This window comes from Chelonia mydas, chromosome 5 (assembly GCF_015237465.2).
Source record: "Chelonia mydas isolate rCheMyd1 chromosome 5, rCheMyd1.pri.v2, whole genome shotgun sequence".
Lineage (NCBI taxonomy): Eukaryota > Metazoa > Chordata > Testudines > Cheloniidae > Chelonia > Chelonia mydas.
The window spans coordinates 32,508,788-32,527,510 of record NC_051245.2 but is presented as its reverse complement, the minus strand read 5'-3'; the positions used below and the strand labels follow the sequence as shown (position 1 = coordinate 32,527,510).

General features: G+C 41.5%; 2 protein-coding genes across 2 annotated transcripts in view; both read right to left on the bottom strand.

The window, feature by feature from the left end:
- The window catches only part of ITGA1 (integrin subunit alpha 1), a 115,200-nt gene extending 96,477 nt beyond the window's left edge, over positions 1–18,723 (bottom strand). Inside the window, exon 1 of the mRNA XM_027817392.3 lies at positions 18,125–18,723. Within this exon, the coding sequence (XP_027673193.2) occupies positions 18,125–18,188 (64 nt within the window). The 5' untranslated portion in view covers positions 18,189–18,723. The remainder of the gene's footprint in view (positions 1–18,124) is intronic.
- PELO (pelota mRNA surveillance and ribosome rescue factor) lies at positions 3,271–11,829 on the bottom strand. Its single transcript, XM_007052816.4, has 2 exons — positions 10,036–11,829; positions 3,271–8,392 (listed from the first exon to the last, which is right to left on the bottom strand). The coding sequence occupies exons 1-2, from the start codon at positions 10,759–10,761 to the stop codon at positions 7,961–7,963; spliced, it is 1,158 nt and encodes a 385-aa protein (XP_007052878.1). The 5' UTR covers positions 10,762–11,829; the 3' UTR covers positions 3,271–7,960.

Below are 18,723 nucleotides of genomic sequence, written 5' to 3'. Positions count from 1 at the left end.
TTAACTTTTTGGTGCAGAATTCCCCCAGGAGTACTCTCAGGGAGGTGGATTACCTATACCAATGCATTTTAATTGCAGCTATACCTTTAGTGACATAAGTTGTCATTTCAGTGCCTGTAGAGAATCTAAAACAGGAGACTCCAGGTTTCTCATTTTATTTTTTTTTAAAATGTAGAGCTCATGAAAGGTACTAGAGATTGAAATATTGTTAATTCCCACAACAGCTGCAGAATAGGTAGCACAAGTGTAAGTAAGCATCTGCACAAAACTCTGCTAGTGTGCCTCATTCCTAGTCTGGAAGGTCCAGCTATAGGGGTGAAAAATGGTCCCTGTCCATTCAATGCCCTTGTTGGGGTCCTAATGTGATGTAAACAAATGCCCAATAAGAACTAAACTGAGGCAATCTTTTATTTCATATAAGGCTACTCAACCTCCAAAATAGTCATGGCAAGGGCCCTACCAAATTCATAGGCATGAAAAACGTGTCACAGACCGTGAAATCTGGTCTTCTGTGTGCTTTTACTTTATACTGTACAGATTTCACTGGGGGAGACGAGAGTTTCTTAATTTGGGGGTCCTGACGCAAAAGGTAGTTGCAGGGGGGCCACAAGGTTATTTTAGGGGGTTGCGGTATTGCCCCCCTTACTTCTACACTGCCTGCAGAGCTGGGCGGCTGGAGCGTGGCGGCTGTCAGCTGGGCGCTCAGCTCTGGAGGCAGCACTCCACCAGCAGCAGCAGCGCAGAAGTAAGGGTGGCAATACCATACTATGCCACTATTATTTTGGTGTCGCTACCTTCAGAGCTGGGCGGCTGGAGATTGGCAGCTGCTGACCAAGGGCACAGCTCTGCAGACAGCAGCGCAAAAGTAAGGGTGGCAATACCATACCAGGCCATCCTTACTTCTGTGCTGCTGCTGGTGGTGGCTCTGCCTTCAGTCGGGCTCCTGGCCAGTAGCCGCTGCTCTGCAGCTGCCCAGCTCTGAAGGCAGTGCCTCTGCCAGCAGTAGCGCAGAAGTAAGAGTAGCTGTCTGTGCTGCAGTGTTGAAGGTTCATGTTTCAAACCCTGATGATCACGCATTATGGGGAGGTTGTTACAGTTATACATAAATGGTTTTTACTTTTGCATACAAAAGGAAATTATATATAAAAATCGGTGTTAAAAGACCTTCCCCCTTTCCCCCCCTAACCTTGTGACACCCCCTACCCAACTCCTTTTTGGATCAGGACCCCTACAATTACACCACCATGAAATTTCAGATTTAAATAGCTGAAATCATGAAATTTACAATTTTATGGTATGCTATGACCTGAAATTGACCAAAATGGACTGTGAATTTGGTAGGACCCCAGTCATGGCTGTCAGTCACTATGCACCTGAGCTGAATATTTGCTTATGTTCTAGACGTGAAATGCTCCATATGTTCTAAATTATATATTCTAACTGTTAAAAGTTATCTATCTACGGTAGGTTGCAAAGTCAAACACTCAAAAGTTAAGAAATGCCAGATTTACCGTTGTCTGTTCAACTTTAATTCATCCCCCTCTGCATCTAACCTGTGCACTGAATGAAATAGGTGTTCTGAGACAAAAAATAGTATGTGATGATGCAGTTAAAGACTAACATAATACATATGCAGAAGGGAGATGTATGCTTCAGAATGCTTGAAAAAATAATATTCTTTTAACATACATTTTTATATGTAATTTCCTAGTTTTTTTGGTGTGCAAATATAAAACCCATTTATGTATAACTGTAACAACTTCCCCATAATGAATGATCATCAGGGTTTGAAACATGAACCTTTATCACTACAGCACAGACATCTACCACTTAAACCACAGGACTAACAACATTAGCTGGCAGCAGGCTGTTAACCCAGATAGAGGACGGGAACTATGTGCTATGTCCAGAATTTAGCTGGCTCTCGCCCCGACCCTAGAAGCCATCAGAGCCATCTCACTAGAGGTAATGGGCTGCTGGGTCCATATAATATAGGAGCCCAGCTTGGATTTCTCTATCTTGGGAGTTTAAAGAACTCCTGCTCCATGTAGTACCCCTTCCTACACCCCTCTCCTCCCACCAAAAGCTGCTGTGGCAGCTCTCAGGGGTTTTCAGCAGTATTGCCTACTAATATGATAGCGTTAGCCTGGTCTGGAGTGTTCTGTGATTTTGAGAGGCTGCCAAATTTTTCCCAAGAAAGAAAAAGGAAATAGTGTTTAACACTGTAGAAATCAGGTCTTTTCTACACACAAAAGTTGAACATTTGGGGCCTGCAGAAATACATATAAAGAAAAGACATAACTTTCCTCCTAAACATTCTTTTGGCTGGCAAATAGAAGTGCCAGCTTTCTGAAGGTTAATGCTTCACTGAAAGACTTAATTAAATTTGTCTTTCATGTGAAGACATTACATATTCTTGCAGCAATATATATTTCGTTTGCTGGCTTTGAAGTTCTTCCAGTAAAAAGGCAGTTGAACATTTTTCCAGCACACAAACTTTTAAGCATTTCTATACTGTATGATTAATTTATTCGAGCTTTATGGCAGCAGCTACATTTTGTGAAGAATTCAGAGTTTCCAAAGTGAATGGCAAAAAATCAGGGGCCAGTACTTGTTCAGAACTAAATTGACAGTTGGGATCAGCCAGAAGCCGGAGGTGCTAGGGAGCTACTACTTTCCCTAGCATGCTGTTGAATAGCGGAATTCCTAGAAGAGATCAGCTCAGGAGTTAATGCTGCTCGAAGCAATATTCACTCCCCTCCCCCACCTTCTACAGTTCTCAGCTGCGATGGGGAAGGGCAATAATTTTTGAACAATGGCACAATAAGGAACGAATTTAACATTTTTTTTCTTAATACTCTGTTTTACATTAGGAGACTACAAAACAACTTGACTTCGTGATATTTCTAATTCAGTCAGTTGAAAGAGCTTGCGCTACTGGTTAGCTTTGTGTTAAGAGATTTTCATTCCTTTTATATTTCGTGTAATACAAGTGGTCATTATCTTAAAATCAGAGCCAATGCACCAAATAAGTCAAACACAAAAAATTTGGCAGCATTAAACATTATTCATTCAGCAATTCTTTATGCAAGTGTCAGACTAGAAGCTCTCCAGCCTGTGTTTATTCCTTCCATTGCTGGGAAAAAAAAAAAGCTCAATCTGGAGCTTGAATTTAGATCCTAATATAATACTTGCAAGACCTGAACTGTTTGGCATTTTCTTTACTTCAGTCTTCACTGAATAAAAATTTCCTTAATCAGGATTTCCATGTTAACAGTTCTATAGGTTTTAATAAAGTTATTTTTCTACACAACATTTGAATATGACAATCTTCTCCTACAAGTTGGGGAAGTAATCAGATAATTACGGTGCTGTGGAATCAACTATCGTGAAGTCATTCCCTCTCAGAAAAACTTCACTATTATCTAAATTGCACACCTCAAAATATTCACTTTATTACACAATAAAATGTTTATCTTTAGAGATCTTTATATAAAAATGACCTTCCAAATTCATGCTTGTTTGAATCTACTTCAAAAGTATGAAAACTGCATATTTCTAAATCTTTCCCTTATGTTTTTGATAACTACATCCTCAAAGTAACTCAGATTTCTCAGTAAGCATTTCCATATATTGTTGGCCCTCTTCAAGAATTTCACTGTTTTGAAAATTACTTTCAGAGATCTTGTGTATAAGAAACAGACCATGCTTTGCAGATGACAGACTGGGGATAAGATGAACAGTAGCATAAACCTTTTTGCTATTTGACACTTGACATATTTTTCCTTCTAAAAATGAGGTAACTTGTGCCATTTCTGTTTAAGAAAGCATAGCTAGGAATATGAAAACTTTAGTTATGTAAACAGTGGTCTAGCTGAGCTAATTCAAAAATGAACATTAAAAGCCTACATATATATGTTCACTTTTTATAAGTAGGTTATATTTTCATTATGTATAGTTCAAAGTAAACAGAACAAAATGTCAAATATATGCTAAGTAACAAAGAAAAAATTTGTTTGTCCATCTATATTTTCAACAGTTAAAAATAAGTGGAGTTGGTACTATTCTGTTCTGCTCCAAACCTAGTACTTAAGGTTTTTTTGGAGGGTATCAGACCCAAGGATACAACAATAAAATATAATCCTTAATATCATTACATGGTTTCTATTTAACTAGTGTTGCTGTAACAAAAGGAACTTAAAAATCAAGTTTTACATTTCAAGGCTCACTATCATGAATCCCTGACTCCACTACCACTGCATCCAGATTTAGTGTCTGCATTTTAAATGGATGTTTCAAATTAGAGGGTTCAGACTGAGGCTCAAGAGTTGCAAGTGGCTTTTTAATGTGTGTTGCAAAGAGCAGCAGGAGACACATTAAAACATGATGTGATTTAATTATTAACCAGTCTAAATTATTAAGCAGTCAGGATGCTTTTACTATGTTATTAACCAATTGTGGTTGATAAAATAATACTTACTCATTTTACTGTAAGAGAATGTTTGTGTGTGTGTGTATTACACATATAATGAATTCACACTACTGTGGCACTTTTGGGTAATGTTGATTGCTAACTTGGCTCCTGAACCACTGAGGTCTGAGTAATACTGCTCTATAAATTTGTTTTAAGTTTAGTAAAATAACCTTTATATGTCTATAATTAATAGCATTTTATTTGAGTGGCCTGAATGAGAAAAAAACTGCTCAATGCCAAATAAAAAGATAAATGATTGCCTGTGTTAATCATGTTCTTCTCTAAAAAAGCCGTTACAAAGCAAATAAAATAAGATACATAATCAAGTGGATTTATTTTTTAGTTGATGATCATATTCTATTTTTATAGTAAATTTCATACTGAAAATCCCAGAACACTTACATGTTGAGATCAGCAGTGGTTTTTCCCAAGTGAATTATTCAGTCCAGGAACAGCGGTTGCTGGATCAAAATAAACAGGACTACTGATACTCTTAATGTTAAGCATAGGCCAGGTCACAACATTCCAATCCTACAAGCAGATATGCTAGAGCAGACTCCTCTTTCTATGTTAAGTCCCATATACTTCACAGTCTCAGGGATCTCTACTTCCATTGCAGTTTTAGTTAGAAAAGGTACTCATTTCCTGTCCTAAGTTGTAGTGTAATACTGCTGTGTTGTTTAACACTTGCTGACTTCTAGTGGTGAAGTATCCCTGTATATGGTTTATATAAGTTTAAGGACTTAACTTTGCAAGTACACGTGCCAGTATGGAAAGGACCCTTCAGCAAATACCTCTAACTACAAAGGTATCAGCATCAATGGAACTCTGCCAAGTGTAAGGAGTCTGCATTACTGTATCTACCTGGAGGATGATTTCATCCCTTTTTCCTGAAATCTGATGCATTTTTCTACCTGTTACTTGTGTATCATTTATGAGTTTGATTCCACTACAAAAGTGTTTATGAACAAATTTCCAGGTGTCTTGTTTTCTGGAAGTATATATTTCTTCCAGTAAACTAGCGGCACTGCAATAATAGTTAAAAGAAAAATCTATATTTTACAAATTTCATTTACTGCAGAACTCCCAATTCTAAACTTAAACAGAAATACTGCAGAGAAACAAAATCACTATAAATCAAGTGTTACTGAACTGCAAAAATAAGTTCTCTCACTTCTGAGAATTATACCTTTCCAAAAAACTGATATATTGGTTAGCTGTATTTATTTGAAGAGCTGTATTTGACAATACAGTACATGCTATCATACTTAGAGGCACATAATGTAGAACGGTGGAATTACAGTATTTTGACTTTGTACCTTTCATGTACTACAAAAGACTAAAAAAAAGTAGTACCACTGAACGTTTTTTTAAATGAACTCATTTTTTCCACTCAAGACACAAACAACCAGCAAGCCCTTCTGTCCCACAATCTGGGATAGCATAATTCAACAAATTATACCAATGTAAAGATATTTTAATCCAACCAAATTAAAGGGGGCACTACCTATCCATGCTAAATACAAGCTCAGTACTGTAGTCTGGTCTTAATTATAAATAGCGTTATCCTGAAGATTATTGCAATATTTAATAACGACCACTGATGTTTGCTTACCAACATACAGGCCTAATACAGCTATCTCAAGGGAGAAAATACTTATGCAGTATTTAGTATCTGCCAAATCACATTGACTTTAATGTAAGCTGAGGGCACTCCAACCCTTGCTAGTGGCTCAGAATCTTGCCCAATAAAACTACAGCCTTTCAACAAGAATGTCCTTTTTTTTTTTTTTTAAGTGAAATAGTGCTAATTGTTAGAGAAAAATTCAGTGATTACTTATAATTCCTCAAACAGATAAATGTTCAATAGGAGTTGAGGGTGTTCAAGACCTTGCATGATTGGGCTCTAAGGCCAAGATTCCTATAATCAGATATCCAAAGTGAACCACAGCAACCCACTGCAGTTAATTCAAGTTATAATTAAAGGGCTGCCCATAAGTTGAGTTCTAACAGTTATATTTAAAGAACAAGAACAAAAAAAAATAAATTTGGGGCCATGCCTTGCCTGACAACTGAGTATTATTTGTATGTAAAAATTACACTATTACTCCTGAACGCCCTCCCCAAAACCCCTCCTTAATTGGGTTTTAGATGCTGAAGATTCCCTCCCTTTCCCCTCCTCTAAACTTTTTTCCAAACTATAAACTCCAGGAAATACTGAATTACTGTTTGATCACCTCAATTCTGAGCACCTTTAATAAATATGGATAAATAGGTTAAATAAAATTGGGAAATAACAAAGTTAACTTTTTCTAACAATCACTACCTTCAAAAAGGTCAAAGTCCTGCTTCTAAGTAGATCTTCTGTTCCCAAAAGATATTGTTTTGTACATACCTGTTTTTAAAAACATCTACATGAGAATAACAGATTGTGAGATTGTAATGCAAGCCATTTATCTATTGCCAAAAGGATTCCTGGAGAAGCTATGGACTTAATTCTGCAAACCTTACTCATGCAAGTAAGGGTTTGCAGCATGAGGTCCAAATGATCCCAATGCTGATTCATCAGAAAACAATTAATTAAAGCTGGAGCATCTGATTTATAGCATATAAACCAGCACAGAGCACAACTTTCTGGAGCTCACATGACAGGGATCTGAAGTAGTGCATTTAAAGAAATGTTAAAAGCATGGCACATACAGCTTCACACCTTGACCTTCAGTTTCCATCATGTCTAAAGAGATATTGTTAATTCAGTTTTGGTTTTTGTTTAGTTTCCATTTCTGACAGAACAGTATTAAATATTGCCAAATTCAGCCAAATGGCTGGACTCATGACGAAGACAGATCCACATCTGGTATTCTTCCCATCCCTACTACAATCTACTCCTTTTTACATCAGTAAGATATGGCCCCTGGGTTCCTGACCTAGTTGTCAACATAGCCCTTCAGATGGGCAAGCCTTGGATAGCTGATTGAAAAGTATCAGTATTCTTTATAATATGATACCTAACACGTTGCTTCCCATACTTTGTAGTATTGTTTGCAAGCACATAACTTAAAACAGGAAATGTGACATTTTAGTGTTTTTTTCCCCTCTTAATTTATTATCCTTTTTTGTACATTCACCAAAAGGCAAAGAAACTCATCTGCTTTAAAATACCTAATCAGCAGCTTTCAGGAACCAAATCAGAGAATTTTATATTAGTTTGTTGTGCTCTTGGAGATCCAGAGTGTAGTTTGTACAAACAATGGTCAACCCCAACCTATAATATACCCATCATCATCATTACCACAGCAAGTGCAAATATATATGACCATCCAGTAGAGTGTGTTGAACAAAACCAGACACCTTAAAAAATATTGTCCTCAAAAAGTTAAATTGCATGCCATGGCACATCTGCTTGCAGTATTTGGAAAGGAAGTGCCATGACTGTCACTTTAGTCTTATTATGCTATGAGGGAAGGGTGGAGTGAGCCATCATCATCAATCCTCTTCAGAACTGGATTCCTCCTCTTGGTCAGAGAGCTCAGAAACAGGGAAACGCAGGATAGCTGCTACCCCTGTCAGCTGGCCAAGCTGCTCCCCAGACACATGGAGGCTGGAGAATATGCGCACTGTGCCCATGTTCTCCCGCACACTATCTACCAGCCGCACATATCGGCTGCGAGAAGCCACATCCTGGTGCCTGAAGAGCTCATCACTGATCAACAGGGTATCAATGGCCATGGCCTCATTGGCTTTTTCCACATGTTTGAGGCCATAAAAAGCACGGTCAGGCTCATGTTGCAGCATCTTGTAGAAGTCATCCAAGGCTTTGACCTCACCAGCTGCTTTGGTGTCAGAGAGACGGCTGGCCACAGCTGGGTCACAAAGAGCTTCCTTCAGCGCATATTTATGTCCCGAGGAGGAGTGGACCTACAATAATAAATGTTATAGATAGAAGAAAAAGTGGATCATTTAGTCCATGCTGATTACTTAGTCTTATATGTTTCACCTGTGAACTGAAATTTTCCATCGTCAGTCTTTTTATCAAGGTGAATTTTTTTCAGAAATATTGAACAACATCTCTTCAGCTACCTCTGAATTTAGCAAGGATAGAAAAAAATGCTTCTATCGTTCAAGATTTGTTTTAAACATCCTGGGATCTTAAGCACTGGCCTAGAGCAAAAAATATCTGAAACTAGACAGAGTAATTCTCAATAGGAACTAGTGCTTTTGCTACATTTGAAAAAAAAAAAGAAGAAAAAAGAAAAAAAAAAGATGGGTTGTTTTTCTCTCTAAAGGTATATCTCTGAAATGATATACCAACTGTTCAGAAAAACAACAACCTGCTACGGCTACAGATATATGCTTCAGAAGAGGCATGCATTGCACACGCTGCAGACGCTTTTCAGTAGTGATTGGACCCTGCTCCTCATGCTGGTCATCACTGCAAATCAGATAATACCTGATACATATCCATGTTAAAACACTGAGTTAAAACAAATGCCCGTTTCATACTTCTGAAGCTATTTTTAATGTACTGGACTCCAAAGGCTTGGAAGCTTGATTTTGGATTAAAGACCTGCTTAATCTAGGAAGCCAGAAGTAGTAAACTCAGGAAGCCAAGAAGATCTGGATTTTCTTATTTTTTTCATCCTCCTTTAAAAAATACCCAAGAAGTCAGATGAAAAATAATTAGTAAATGAAACCTTAAGGTCATGCAGACAGCAAAACGCGAAGAAAAACAAATATTAAGGTTTTCAACAGCAATATTAATTCAGCCCTGCCAGTTACAGGTATGTTTTCATTTGCTTTTTTTTTACAGCAGCATTAAATTTGTCATTAAACACTCATGATTAGGGCCCTACCAAATTCACGGCCATGAAAAACGCGTCACGGACTGTGAAATCTGGACTCCCACCGTGAATTCTGGTCTTTTGTGTGCTTTTACCTTACACTATATAGATTTCACGGGGGAGACCAGCATTTCTCAAATTGGGGGTCCTGACCAAAAGGGAGTTGCGGGGGGGGGTTGCACGGTTATTTGGGGGTGGGGGATCGCGTGGTATTGCCACCCTGACTTCTGTGCTGCCTTCAGAACTGGGTGGCCGGAGAGCAGCAGCTGGTCACCCAGCTCTGAAGGCAGCACAGAAGTCAGGATGGCATACCAAAAAAAGGCATACCAAAACCATACCATACCACCCTTACTTCTGTGCTGCTGCCTTCAGAGCTGGGTGGCCACAGAGTGTCAGCTGCTGACTGAGGATCCAGCTCTGCAGGCAGCAGTGCAGAAGTAAGGGTAGCAATACCATACCATGCCATCCTTACCTTTGCACTGCTGCATTTAATTATCTACCGCTTTATCTAGTCTAGATTTAAATGTCCCAAACAAAAGGACACCTACATTCCTTACTAGCCCATCATTTAAGATCTCACAAAAAATAAATTTCTCTTGATGTTCAGCCTAAGTTTTCTTTGTGTTAATGTCACTTTTCCTTATAACACCTTCTTGTCACACTGTATAACTCTTCACTCTTTTTGGATTTCCCAGTTTAAGGGTTACTTATCTACTTTACCTGAAGGAATTTGGACCGGTTCTCTAGCAGCAGCTTGTTGTCAGTCTTGACTGCCTGCTGGAACATGTAGTCACAGAACTGTTCTCTTACGAACCCCGGGCTGGCCACCAGAACACATTTCACAATCTCAAAGTTGATATGACGCTGGATTGCCTGCACCACCTGCTCATAGAATCTCTCCAGTGCTCGGTCATGTTGACTGCAATTACCCTTTCGTTTTCTGGGGATGTTCACTTCAATCTTAGCCCGGGTCAGTGTCATGCTGGGGGTAACGAGACAGATATGAGCCAGCCCCTCCTGCATGACCACGGCTGCCACGTCAGCGCTCCAGCTTGGGTCGCAGGCCTGCTCAATGCGCTCCAGCACCACACTGTCCCACTGCTTCTTGGCTAGCGTGAACTGGCGATTGGGCTCCAGCTCGATGGTGTGGTAGGCTCCCATCTTGACGTACTCATTCTCCTGGATGTTGGTCCCCTTGACCCGCAGCTGGCAGGCCTGCGAGTCGAAGTCGATGGTCTCCACGCAGAGAGTGAGGGTGGTGCGGATGCGGTTGCTGCCCACGCTGCCCGTGGCAGACTCGGTCTGCACCTTGCGGATGGTGGATGCCCGCAGGCTGTCGCCCACCTGCAGCAGATTGTAGGTGTGCCATATGTCCTCGGGATCCTCGGGGATCAGGGTCACCTGCCCCGCGTTATCCTTCTCGATGTCCTTCCTCACCAGCTTCATCCTGCCGCTGCCCGGCCCGCCCCTCTCTGATCTCACCGGGAAACGGGGATAGCACGGCGCCCCGCACTGAGACAGGCGCTGGCTCCTCAGCCTACGCACGGGCCGCCCTGGGCCTCACACGGCCTGGGGGCCCCGCGTCCTCTCAGCGGGAAGGGGACGGGGGCAGCGCTGGCCCACACAGCGGGGACAGAAGCCTCTCGGAGGGGACACGTGGGACGAGGCCGGCCGGCTCTAGGCCCGGGGCACAGGGTGGGGGCGGTGCTGCCCGGCGCCGGACCCCTCCCGCGAAGGGGCTGATCGCTCGGCCGAACCGCGCTGATCCGAGCGGCGCTTGACGACACTGCGCAGTCAGTCAGTGAGGAGCGGCGGCGACACCGGGACACGCCTGCGCACTGGCTGGTGACAGGACGCGGCACACTCAAAAGCAGCCGACGACAGCATGGTCTCCGCGCGTACGCGCCAGCTGGGCAGCTCCTTCACACACCGCATGCGTACACTGCCGACCCGGAGCGGAGACGTTGAGATTACTTCCGGCGCATTTATGGTAAGCTGGCTCAGGGAGCCCGCGGCGAGTCCTACTCACGCATGCGCACAGAAAAGCCGGGCGCCGCCGACGCTGATTGCACCCCCACCGCGCGCGCCTTTAGCGCATGCGCGGAAGGTGCCCAGGCCGAGAGGAGGGAGCCAGGGTTGGGGTGGACGGTCGGGGCTGGATGCGGCTGCTGCTGCCGAGGCAGAGGCGGCGGCCGCGGCCCGGACAGAAGCGGGATCGGGGTGGCGCACGTGGCCCTATCACCGTTGTTCTGAGCGGGGCTGCGCTTGACCTCCAGGCGGCTCGTGGCCCAGCCCCTGCTCCCAGGCTCCGCTGTCCCTGCCCAGCCGCCGCCCTCCGCCCCCGAGCAGTTCCTGACGCAGTCAGTGCGGGCCGGGCGAGGACTGCGGCACCTGGTGGAAGGCAGCGAGGTGGAGTATCTCCAGCTGGAGCCTCTCTCGCCCTGCTTCACAGCCGGGCCCGCCTGCGTGCACGGCCTTGCTCTGTTCCACTTCCCTTTGGCACAAAGCTAGAGTAACACCTTGGTCAGTCGGGCCCGCACGTATAGCCATCGCCTAGCTCTTCCATTGAATAGTGATTAGTAATAATATCTACATTTTATACAGCGCTTAACCATCAATAGCTCTCAAAGCACTTTACAAAGGAGGTTAGTATCATTACCCCATTTCACAGATGGGGAAACTGAGGTGCAGAGCAGAGACTTGCCCAAGGTTACTCAGCAGTTCAGTAGCAGAGCACCCAAGGCTCCTGAGTGCAGTTCTTGGGCTCCCACAAGCTGCCAGTGTTACAGTTCCCACAACAAGCCAAATTTGAAGTAAGTTAGATATGAAGCTAGATTTATGGCTTGTGTTATACAAGAGGTCAGATGACATGATCACACTGCCCCTTCTGGCCTTGGAATTCATGAAGGATAAAACTCTTGGGAAATGTTAAAAAGCAGCATTGTGCCAGCTAGACTAGGGGTTTTCAACCCTTTTTCTTAGGTGGACCCCTAAAAAATTTCAAATGGAGATAGGACCCCCTTGGAAATCTTAGGCATAGTCTGCAGACCTCCTCAGTAGTCTAGAGACCACAGGTTGAAAGCCACTGTGTGAGAGGAAGCAAGATAAGAAACTATATTACGTGCAGGTTTCAGAGTAGCAGCCGTGTTAGTCTGTATTCGCAAAAGCTTTTGTGAGCTACAGCTCACGAAAGCTTAAGCTCAAATAAATTGGTTAGTCTCTAAGGTGCCACAAGTACTCCTTTTCTTTTTATATTAAGTGCAGATCATTCACATAAGAACTTCTCTGTGAAAAAAATATCAGGGTTAGTAAAAGTTAGTTTTTATTTTCTAACTGTCTTGGTTCTTTTCCCCATGTAGATGCACCGTGTAGCACTATGTATATACTGAAAAAGTTGCAGAAAGAATTGGGGCATTTTTTTCAACAGTAGTATTGGAAAAAATAAGGAACTTTCTCCTAGCATGGAATTTTTTAAAAACGTACTTAATTCTATAATATCTTGAATTCTAAAGGTTGTTATGATAGAGGCAATCAAATGAACTCAAGTAATTGAGAAACTCAGGCCCTGAGACGCTGAACGTACTCCTCTCTCATTTAAGGCCTTGTCTACATGGAAAATGGAACTGAAATTAGAGGTGCAGTTTGCACTTTCAGGTATTTCAGTGCAGGCCTTAGTAGAAAACTCTTATTTTGGAATCGTTTATGTAAAAAATTAATTCTTAGCAAGTAACAAGACCAGTCTTTTAGTTATACAAAAAGGGTAGAGGCCTGGAATCCTTTGAAAAAAGGAATCTGAGAAGCAATCACATTAAGGCAGAGAAACCTGGAAGGAACAGAAAGGAAAAATGTAACAATGATTGCTAGTATCCCTGTGGGCAACAACCATCCAAGAAGTGAGGATGGGGTCTCAATTTCTCCCTCTTTGTACCTGCTAGTGGAGAGGATTACATGTTGCACTTCTCTAATGGGGGTGGCAGGGAACATACTTTTTCTGTGCATTTGGGAGATCTGGGGCTATGCTTGATAGACACAATGGAGTCAAAACATTAGTTTAATCTTAAAAAAAGAGTAGTTAATGCTGAAAGTGAAATTAAAGCCACGAACTGAAAGGGCATATAAGTGAGCCAGGTTGTCTTTTCCTGTTACTAATCTTTTTTCTGTTCTGTCAAGAGCAGGCATGGAAGCATCTAACAAAGTTTTAAAAACCATAAGGTATTTGGAAGGAAAATATCAGAGGTACACGAATTGGGGAGATTGCTTATTTTGTGTTGGATTAGCTATGTGGACAGGCTCTAATTGATAGTCTTCCATCCCTATGATTTCTTATGTTCTTGTAATCTAGATTTATATTCATACAATGAACAGATAGATGTTAGGGAACAGATACTTATTTTTGTCATGGGGAAAGTATAGTCCACATCTACTCTGAGGCTTATGTTGTTATGTGATATTGTATATGCATCTAGTGGCTAACATAACAGTGCACAGTCAATGCTCTTTATAGAAGTCACAGCATATGTATACTATAGCAATATTGATAGTAAGAATATGGGCCAGAATTTTCAGACGTGTGCTCCTAAATTATGCATTCTGATCAGCTGCATAAGTATTAAAGAATCAAGTTAAATATTTTAAGAATGGAACTAATACAACTTCAATAGACAAACACACACATTTTAGCCTGTTTTGTCAACTTCAGATATTCTACCAACATCTAAAAGTTAACCATTCATATGTCACTATTCACTTGTTCCAAGATCTGTGATAAATACTAATGCTCTCATTATTTAATTAAAAAATTAACAACATACAGGGATCTCTGAAGAACAGAAAAAGATCAAACTGGTAGGTCCCATATTCTACAAATCTTTACTCACCTGAATAGCCCTATAGAAGCAAAGGGGACAACATGCGTGAGTAAGGGTTACTTCCCTAGGTAGATTTTGGAAGATTTCTAAACTATTGTTCCAGATGATTGAAGGGTAGCAAATATTGTACTTGTGTATAAAATGGTTCTGGGGAGTATTACAGACCTGGAAGCCTTACCCTGTACCTGGCAAATTGGATGAACAATTGAAAATCAAATAATAAAACACTTGAAGTTCATGATATGATAGTATCTAGCCAACAGGGTTTCTGCTAAGGAAAATAATGTCTCATTAATCTCTTAGACAGCATCATTAAAGTAGTAGATAAAGAAAAACCACTTGACTGTTTAGATTTATCAAAAGACTTTTAACAAGGTCCCTCAGAAAAGACTTAGAGTAGCTAAGTAGTCATGGGATGGGCAGTGAAGTAATGTCATGGATCAAACAATCCTGTAAATAGTTAAGCATTTGAGTATCTTTTTTATAAAAAGAAAAGGAGTACTTGTGGCACCTTAGAGACTAACCAATTTATTTGAGCATAAGCTTTCGTGAGCTACAGCTCACTTCATCGGATGAAGTGAGCTGTAGCTCACGAAAGCTTATGCTCAGATAAATTGGTTAGTCTCTAAGGTGCCACAAGTACTCCTTTTCTTTTTGCAAATACAGACTAACACGGCTGTTACTCTGAAACCTACCTTTTTTATGTGAGTAATCCCATTCAAGTCAATGGGCCAGATCCTTACCTGGTTTCAACTTTGAAGACCTATGACAGTTTACATAACTGAGGATCTGGTCTCTTGCAACTACTTGCTTGTGTAAAATTAAGCACAAGCGTAATGCTTGTAGAATTGAACTCAGTCATTTAAACGGTTTCCCTGTTATTTTGTGTAGCACCTTTTTGTGGAAGACACGGGAGAGAAATATTTTTTTAAAAAATAGGAAATTGTGATTGTAAAACCATATAAACTGACAGGGAGACTAAAGAGCAGGACAAAAATTGACAGGTATTTTACCGGAAACTATTTTTAACTGATTTTAAAAAAACAAACTAGATTTCAAGTTGAGAGTGTCTCTTTAAGCAGAATTTAAATTTTAAATAAAGCAATAGTAAACTCTGACTTCCCAACATATCAAATTATTTTGCCTGTTTCTGCAGCATAGGGTGACAATTTAAAACAGAAGTTGCAGTATTAAGATAAAAAAAGTTAATGAGAGGTGCAAAAGTCAGGAGTTCTGCTTAAAATCTGAAGTTACAAAGTGACAATTGAACTTCATATGTGGTAAGCAATCTCTTGAACACAGAGATCAATACAGCCTAGTTCATTAAGAGCTTCTGGAAGCAGTAAATTGCTTCTTATAATAGTTTTGTATAAAAATATACTACAAGCAGGGTATTGCACCCATGGCCTGATCCTGCATCCACTGAGCTCAAGAATGTGTTGTTCATTTTAATGGGCAAAAGTTTTAGCCCCTGGAGAGATAAATATTATCTCAGTAAGTTTGAGGAACACATAGCTGAGTTGTGTGGCACCAGAAACCTGGTCCTGATCCCAATGAGATATTGAGACTTATGCCTTTGACTTCAGTAGGGCAGGATCCTATGACCAAGGAGACATCTGCTAAGTATCCATTACTATGCATTACATTTTTTTCATCAATCAATTTTATTTTTAAAAATTTCAGAAAATTCAAAAGTACCAAGAGCTCAATCGGAAATGTGAAGGATTATATGTTGTCTCCCATTCATTCTCAGAGAGAGAGAGAGAGAGAGAGAGATTTGTATGTGTAGGACCCATGAGCTCTTGCTACGCTCGCTCCCCCACCCCTACCTTTTCTAGCTTTCTGTTTTGTTTTCCTAGATAATTTAAAGGGTTCTATTTTTTTTTAAATATAGCAGTTCAGTACTTGATTTTCAAGCTCTGAGCAGTACAATAAATAAATAAAAGGTGTGTATAGTGTGTGTTAACATGATTTTCTGAAGTTTCCTCTTTTTGATTAGATAATATCTTGTTTGCAATTGAGTCACTCAGCTCTCCTTAGTCAAACCAAAGTTGCACCATCAACTTGTTTTTCGTTGCTTATCTTAGATCAGAACCTGTATGAAGAGTAGCTCTGGCTAAAGCAGAATCCAGACAAGACTGAGGTGACACTGGTAGCAAGAAGGGGTGTGACCAGTGTATCTTGGACTTGTGAACTCGCAACAGTCCAGAACAAGACAGGGGGCTCTGAATGGGAAAGAGGTCTCTGAATGCAAAAAGCTGTGGGGAGAGCAGCTGAGAAATGATGGGAGAGAAATTGTTATGGACAAGAGGAAAAGAACAGAGAAGAGGTAGTGAAGGCATAAGAAAAGAAGGGATGGGATAGTTCTGTTATATCACTTTCAGCCTGTGTTTAGCTTGTCTATGTGGATTGTAAGTTCTTCTGGGTAGGGACTATCTGCTACTCTGTGTTTTCACTTCTACTCTGTGTAGCCCATTCTTGGTTGGTCCTTAGGAACTATAATAAACATGGTTAATTCATTAATGTGCCCGTGAAGAGAGAGAGCTCCAGTAGAGAGAAGGCTCAGGGCTGCGTAGAAACAGATTGAGAGTGAGTGAGGGTGAAAGTTGAGGAAGCCTCATTGTTTTGATATTAAAATAATCTTTGTGTATGCAATGGTATTATAATTGTCATAAAGATTAGGCAATTAAAGATAAGATAATAGCACTGTTAATTTGTCCACATTGCACACATGTGAAAGAACCTTAACTTTTGCAGTTCTTGACTTCATTTAAATTTGCACTTTTCTTGCTGAACCATCTGAAGCCAATACAAGTGTTAATTTTTCAGTTCCAGATGGAAAAGGAGTCCAGAGATAAGAATTTCAAACTGCTGTTGCTGCATATCCTCCCTCCACAAAGAAACACCACCATCGCTTACACAAAACCAAGCATAAGGATTTGGAAAAGGATCATATAATAGTTTAGGAGATTATAACAACATGATATACATTTGCAAAGTGCTACCTGTCAACTGCCTGGTAAACCTAGTTTGCTACACTTGTTCAGGTTTCTACACGAATCTCATTTCAGAACAATCCCAAAGTGAAGAAAAGAGTTACAAAACACTTTCAACAATATAAATGATCTTATCCTTCCCCGCCACCCCCGTCTCTCTCCATTTAGATTATTTATATAAAGCTTATTTCTTCTTGCTTATTGGTTAATTTCAGATGTTCTCAGCTCAGTTATTTTGGCTTGCTCACACTGTAAGAAAACTGTACCCCAGAGAGCCAAATTCCACAGTTGTGTGAATGTTTGCATTTCCTTGAATTTTCTCTCTCCAAATACAAATGGTTTAGCCACAAATCCCACAACATATCAAAAATTGTTGTCCATACTTGAATCGCTGCCCCCCCCCCCTTTTTTGGCAAAACAAAAGAAATCCCCAACAACATTAAGACCTTACATGGAAATACTCCATGCTTAATGGGCTGAGCTACCGTCCCTGTAACCTTTTTTCCTCTCTCTCCCACAGTCACTCTGAACAGTTAACATTGCCCTTCGCAGTCAACCATATCAGAAACCAAGAAAAAAAGTTCACATTCATAAATGTTGTTCCTACATACCCCACCCTTCGCCCAGCAGCTTCTACTTGTATTGTTCTCATCTCCCATCCCTCCTGCTGTTTGAGTATTTTCCCTAGATCCTAGGGTGTAAAGGAGACTGACGCCCGGCGAGGAAAAGTTTCTTAAAAACCCACTCCCAAGAGCCGTCTTAAACCGGGGCACTCTGAGCGGAGTGAGGTTGCTGGGGATGATGGATGCAGAGATTTGAAGGGACTCTGGGATGCCATATCCTGAGAGATTCATCCTCCCCAAGAAGGGAGCCTCCCTGCAGAGGAGCGAGACTTGGCAGATCTGGGTCTTCAGAGAAGAGGGAAAGAGAGAAGAATTCTCTCACCTGTCAGAATCCCGCATGGGACAGCGACCCCTGGGCTTCTGCTACGGAGGGGCTGGGAGCCCATGGCTGCAGTGGCAAGGATAGCCCGTGAAGGAGCACAGGGCCAGGGGGGCAGCAGATCCCCTGGGCTAGCTCGGTCGTTCACACGCTGCCTGTTAGGGAGAACAGCTCAGTGCGTTGCAACTGCCTCTGGTCCCCTCTGCATCAGCAGCCGGGCTAGGCATTTCCTGTTTGTTGTTTCAGTCCCTTTAAGTTTTCTCTTCTCATCAAGATGAGCTGCGCCCCCCTCACACCCCCGCCGCCCCCCCCGCAACCCCAAGCGGTCTCTGAGCCTTTGAAACCCCCACGTGGCAGGATCCCAGAGCGGAGAGACATGCACAAATAAAGTCAGATCTCAGTGTTTAGGCTAAAGTCTGCAGGGAGCAAAGCAAACCTTAAAGGGACATATGCACTTTTATAATTCATGGGTGTCTCCTACCGGCCAACCCGCACCCCAGATGGGAGTGGGAGGGCAGTAGGAGAGAGCTGGATGTCCGGCTCTGGATTACAACTGGCGTGTCATTGGTCTCCTGCCCCTTCCTTCCCTCAGCATATGAAAC

What these genes read in the sequence shown, in the direction of transcription:
- PELO (XM_007052816.4), bottom strand. Translation starts at nt 10,761, where the DNA reads ATGAAGCTGGTGAGGAAGGACATCGAGAAGGATAACGCGGGGCAGGTG. An exon ending in ACCGGTCCAAATTCCTTCAG is followed by an intron (nt 8,393 to 10,035) that starts GTAAAGTAGATA and finishes TTATTATTGTAG; the next exon opens with GTCCACTCCTCCTCGGGACA.